At 30.1% G+C, this 6,713-nt stretch overlaps 1 protein-coding gene across 1 annotated transcript; it reads left to right on the forward strand.

Annotated features, from left to right (window-relative positions):
- Positions 1–256: 256 nt before the first annotated feature.
- Positions 257–1,768, forward strand: LOC123226112 (serine/threonine-protein kinase UCNL-like). Its single transcript, XM_044650597.1, has one exon. The coding sequence runs from the start codon at positions 393–395 to the stop codon at positions 1,653–1,655; it is 1,263 nt and encodes a 420-aa protein (XP_044506532.1). The 5' UTR covers positions 257–392; the 3' UTR covers positions 1,656–1,768.
- The last annotated feature ends 4,945 nt before the right edge of the window (positions 1,769–6,713 follow it).

Raw genomic sequence — 6,713 nt, forward strand, 5'->3', positions numbered from 1 at the left:
ATCTTTTATTTGCTCCTTGCACGTGTGAATCTTCCCTCAATTTCTATTTTTTATTATTATAAAAAATTTTAAAAATTAAAGAAATGCCTCCGCTTTAATTAACCAAGTCATTACACTAAGGACGTCTATATGATTAGCATATTAACAGTGTTGATTCTGTCAGTCTTTTAAGTAAATATTAGAAAATTTTCTTTTAAATAAATTTTATAATAATTGCAGTGTAAGGAAAATAAATTGGATCTTTTTTAACGTACACGACGAAAGCACTACGACTTGAAAGCAAAAACAAACGCGTATACTGTACAAAAAGAACAACAAAAACGGAAAAACAAACGCAGCTGCGTCTTTTTAGTTTTTTCTTCTTCGGCAACCTTTCTCTCCTTCTTCCACCAATGGACATTCTACCACCGCTGCAACAACTACACCCACAAGAGCAATCTCTAAACCTCGACAACATCAATGCCCTCAAAATCCTCGGCAAAGGCTCCATGGGAACCGTCTTCTTAGTCCACCACACCACAACCGACCCCTCCGCCCGTTTTCCTTTCGCTCTGAAAGTGGCCGACAAGACCTCTCTTCATTCCAAGCACGACGCTGATCGTCGTGCCCGTTGGGAAATCAAGGTCCTGACCCGGCTTTCGCATCCCTTTCTTCCCAAGCTGATGGGATTTTTCGAGACTAAGGATTTGCTTGCCTGGGCTGTCCCTTATTGTCCCGGTGGCGACCTTAACGTCCTCCGTTACCGTCAGAACGACCGGGTTTTCTCTCCTGCCGTTATTCGTTTTTACTTGTCGGAGATTATTTGCGCGCTTGAGTATCTTCATAATATGGGGATTGCTTACAGAGATTTAAAGCCTGAAAATGTTTTGGTTCAACAGTCGGGTCACGTGACACTTACGGATTTTGATCTCTCTCGCAACCTGGCTAAAAAAACCATCAATTCAACGACCACCTTGGAGAAACGAAGCCATAAGGTTCCAGTTCCGGAGATTTCGAAGAAACATCGAAGAGCATTGACTCGTTGGATCCAAGCTTTCAACGATAACAAAAACGGGTTAATGAGGGCGAAATCGGCCAGAGTCAGCCCCGTTTCTCGGAAGAAACCGAGTTCCGACAACGGTGAACGGTCCAACTCGTTTGTGGGAACAGAAGAGTACGTATCACCTGAGGTGGTGCGTGGCGATGGACACGAGTTCGCTGTTGATTGGTGGGCTCTGGGTATCTTGACGTACGAGATGTTGTATGGAACAACGCCATTCAAAGGCAATAACCGAAAAGAAACCTTTCGAAACGTTCTGATGAAGTCGCCGGAGTGCTTAGGTAAACGGACGGACTTGATGGATTTAATCGAACGGCTTTTGGAGAAGGATCCCATGAAAAGATTGGGATATGAACGGGGCGCGTGTGAGATCAAGGAGCACGTGTTCTTCAAAGGCATAAAATGGGACCTACTAACGGATGTATTACGGCCACCGTTTATCCCTTCGAGAGAAGACTGCCAGTTAACGGAGAAAGTAACGGGTGGTGGACAAGTGATAAACATAAGAGAGTATTTTCAGAATTTGAGAGCTCCACCACCTTCAATGCCGCCGTCACCAATACCATCATCATCGCCCGGGCAATGCCAGGGAAAAGCTTCTTTCACAGAGTATTGACTGACGCCCGTATGGGATATGACTCGTGTAAGGATAGTATAGGTATTAATTTTAATTGTGTAAATAAAAAAATTTTTAAAATAAAAAAATAATGGTAGAAAGCTTAAAACGTCCATGGCTCGTATTTTGATATTTTTTTACGTATTTTTATACCTTTTGCCTAACATAACTGCCTATGGAGGCGCGTGATTACACGCAACATGATTTCCTCGCGTAACTACGAGAAGGCTGCATGAAAATGTGAGGAAATGCTTTTTGGACCAAATTTCATTTAAATTCAAAGAATGTGATTGCAAGTTTATCATCAGAACATTTAATTAAGTTGTATATTAATTAATAATTTAATTTGGGATTTATATTATAATTAAGGCCAAAAAGATTATTTTCCATTCAAATTTTAATGTAAAGATAAATATATATATATATATATATATATAATTTAATTTTTATTGAAAATATTAGTTATAATTTGGAATAATATTGTTATTTATTAAAAAATTTAATAAATTAAAGTTTTATCTCATTTTTTTTCTAAGTTTAAAAATCTTATAATTTGTTCTCATTTAAAGTTTTCAAGTTTTAAAAAGTGATTATTTCACTTTACAATCCTTATCTTTTCTTTCTCTCCTCTTTGAAGATGATAATTATCTGAAATCGAGACAGAGACAAAGAGCCGACCACCATATTTTTAATAGAGATTGGGTTATGGATAGATGTTTTTTCGAAATCTTAAATATGTATATTTATTTTTATATTAAAATTTGAATGAAAAATAGTCCATCAACCTATAATTAATTTATAATTTCATTAAATGTAATTTCACACGTCATTATTATTATTTTATTGATTAGATTGTAATAAGAAAAAATAATTTAAAAATTAAATTTAACCTCATCATAACTAAATATAAGTTATTAATTATCTAATTAGATTAATTAAATAAATTACAAATATTAACAAGATACATATGATTACAAAGATAAAAAGAACTAAAATTACGGGGCTTTATAAAACAAAGCCACATGACTTTCACCTTTGGGGTCCAATCCATCAATAATCATAATAACAACTTTCTTATTAAACCTAATAAAAAGATCAAATCAAATCAATCACCGATATTGTGGATTAGAGTAAGCCATAATAACTATAATTATCCTAATCCTTTTTTAATATAAAGGTGGGATATTAATTAAAAAAAATTAATTGAAGATACCTTATTGAATTTTCAAGAAACATGTCAAATGTTTTTCCTTTCATTATCTCCATAAAACGTTTTTCTTTACTAAGCATCAAATGGTATGGGTTATGTATTAAAGTGTCACGTGCGATGGCAAATTGAAAAGTTATAATATTATCTGAATTAAAACATTAAGAGTATGTATAATTTACTTTAAGCCGTAAAATTGGATCAAATTACTTAAAAATTAAATTATGATTTGATTTGGTTTAATTTGTAAAATGATTTGGTTTGAGTTAATAAATTTTTTAAAAATAATTTTTATTTTGGATTATAGTTTAAATGATTTTTAAACCAAACAAAACCATAAATAAATAAATATATATATATATATATATATATATATATATATATATATATATATATATATATATATATATATATATATAATTATATTTGACATAATTTTTCAATGAACAATTAGGTATATAACTTGTTTTTTTCATACTTATTTTGTTATTTTCTTTACATATATATTATATATATATTTCATATTTATTTTACATGTTTATATTATATTCTAAAAAATCATAATTTGATTTATTTTATTAAATAATATATATTCTGAAGTGAATGATTTTAATAGGTTTAAATCGTAATCCGAACCAGACCAAATTGTAATTTTTTAGCTTGGTTTAAAAAATTTTTAAACAATTTTTTTCCATTTGGTTTAAAAAAGTTCACTACACCGAACCACACCGTCCACACTAATAAGAGATGATACAAAATTAGAGTATTTCCAACCATAAGTAAATAAGGTAAGAAGTGAAGGAAATTTGTGTAACGATGTAAAGAGAGGTGGTTGTTTAATGTTATAATTATCAACAATACTATGTATACCTATTTAGATATATAAATATATACATACTTATATGTGTTATCACATGATTAGGTGTTACTTCATCATTAATTTAAAATACTTCAATCATATGACTACACATTTAAATATGTACATATTTGTATGTCTAAAGTAGGTACACATAGTCTTATTGTATAATTATATTACAAATTAAACAACTATCATATTTGCGCATGCAAACAAAAACTAAGGGGGCATTTGGTTTAAGGAATATTTTATTATCAAAATTGAAAAATTACTTTGAAGATATATTATCTTGAGAATTACTAAGTATAAATTATTACTATATTTGATAAAATTTGATAAAAATGAATCAGTATAAATAATTATTGTATTTGGTTAAAGGTAATAAAAGAATATTGATATATTATTTTACTTAAATATCTTTGGGTATGTTATTCTAAAATATTTTTTATATAATTTGTTATATTCATTGAAAATAAGATTATTTTTTTCTATAAAAAATTAATAAATAAAAGATATATTATAATAAAATCAAGATTACATTGGTAATTTTTTAATACCTCAGGTAATAATCAGATTAACTCTTATATTATCTATCACAACACTATTATAATAAAATATTATCGAAATCTTTTATTACTTATAAACCAAATAAAGTAATATAAATAATAAAAAATAGATTATCAAAGTAATCTTAAATTCTTTCAATCAAAAGCCCCTAAAAGTTTTCCAACATTAATTCGGAGAACTATTTATATTTTTCATTTCACAACAAAAAGTCTGATAAATTTAAAGATTACTTACTTTTCATAGAGCGTTCCCACATCCAGAAATACAATGAGATCTGCTGAAATTTACATAAAAATAAATTTGGGGTATCAACAACATATTATTCTACTTGCCGGGTAAATTAAGCCCAATTGGTTTAAATCTGTCGCCTAGAATTGACTCTTCACAAAGATAAACCAAATGAACTTCTTTTTTCATGTACATTAGTTTGTCGATAGCTCTTGGCTCTTTGCAATTACAGCGCATTGGGCCCCTTTCACGCCAAGCAATAATAAATTGATTTCTATATATCTAAATTGTAGAGACAGAAAGGTTGCACAGGGTCCCTTGCATTTCCTCTTTTGACAAACAAAAGATCCCACTGTTCTTTTGTTTTTAAGCCACGATTTATCTTTCATTTTCTTCCCAGGGAAGTCTCATCCTTTTCTCATCAATCCATCCGCTACCCTGTGTCGCAAATTTTCTTGATGAAAGAAAGAACCATATCATAGATGTAAATTACAAATATGATATATAGTATAATATGATAAGAACCACACCATAATATGATGATGCCCACAGAACTTTACTTTAGAAAGTACTCAGTAATATCTGTCTTAACAATGAAGTGTTATATTGCTTAATTTTCTAGCTTTCTATATATATACTTCCCTTTTATTAGTGAAGTGAGATTAGCAAACATTAATTTAGGTTTATCCTTTTGAGGTTGAATAACCTAACATTTTAGGTTTCAGTTAAGTGGCAAGTTTGTTGTTTTCAGTATAAGATCAATGATTGTAAGGTTTTCTGGCAGTTGTAGCCTATTTGGCAGGTTGATTCGTGTATAAATATTGTTATAAACCCTAATTTTTTATGAATGAAAAAACTGAGGAATTTCATTGTTGTTCTTTGTATCTTGATTTGTGTTTCATTTGTCTCATTTTCATGTAAATCAATTTAATGGATAATGAAATAATCTTGCATTTTCAATCGTTATTATTATAATCTATCATGTACAATACTCTATATTGCGTACTTTTTTAATTGGTGACGAAAAAAAGTTTTAACAGAAATAATCTTATTTCAAATTATCTATGCAATTGTGACAAACGCCTTCGCAATATTTGCTAAGATTTTAACTAGAGAAGTAGAACATGTCATCATAAGTCAATGATGCCAGCTCCACAAGGTTTATGAAAAGGAATAGATACCTTTTTACTAATCTTAAGTCAATTTTGAATAATCACATTTTTTTACAAACAATCCACATTTTTTAAAATTAAGTTAGATTCAAACAAAACTAACTTGAGTTTGATTGTCAGCTTGACTTGATTAAACTCAAAACAAGATACTCCTCAAGCTTTGGGGTTGTGGTACTATTGAGTTCGAATTCAACTTTAAGAGTATTCAATTTGTTGGGCTCACAAGCCTAGACAAGCTTAATTTAAAAACGATTAAAATAATTTTATTGTAATACAATACCTATTAAAACATTTTCATTTTCATGCAAGTTGAGCCAAAATGAAGTTCAACTTGTTACTATAATCAAACTCGAGTTAAGATTGAATTCAATTCTTTTCAAACCAAGATTAACTTAGACTTGATTTAAGGGGAATCTATTAAACTCGAGTCTAGATTTTAGTTCGACTTCTTGAAACTAAACCAAACTCAAGTTGGTCTACTCTCAAGTTTGATTCAGCTAACAATCAAATCCAACACTATTCCAAAGAGTTACAAGAAAATTCATGAGCACAATATAGCCGTGTATGAAATAATCTTCTTAAAGGCATTGCTCAAAGGCCATAAGACTTTGTCCATGTTGAAGTGCGACGGTGGAAACTTTTTGAGGAGTAATTTAAAAAAAAAAAATTGAACATATAAAACGTATTAGTAGAAATGTTGTAGAAACTATTTGTTTTAAAAAATAATCCAAATTTTTATTTGGGCCTTCTGGATACAAAAATTGGGTTCTACTTAGACCCAAAAACTGACATGGCATAATCTATGATCACTGCTGAATCTGATTTCTGGTCAACTCTTCTCTAGTAAAAACCCTAACCTCACCCCACCGCACTACACCAACAATTAATCAGCCAAAAATGCACGGAACAAAATGAAAACTAGAGTTTCAAAAAGTAGACCTAAATCTCCATAGATTCCATTCTAATATTTTGCTTCTGCAAATAGAAAAATATCAGCATAATAATAAGTTCTCTCAAAGCATTTTCAG

The sequence above is a fragment of the Mangifera indica genome, chromosome 9, assembly GCF_011075055.1.
Source record: "Mangifera indica cultivar Alphonso chromosome 9, CATAS_Mindica_2.1, whole genome shotgun sequence".
Classification (NCBI taxonomy): Eukaryota; Viridiplantae; Streptophyta; class Magnoliopsida; order Sapindales; family Anacardiaceae; genus Mangifera; species Mangifera indica.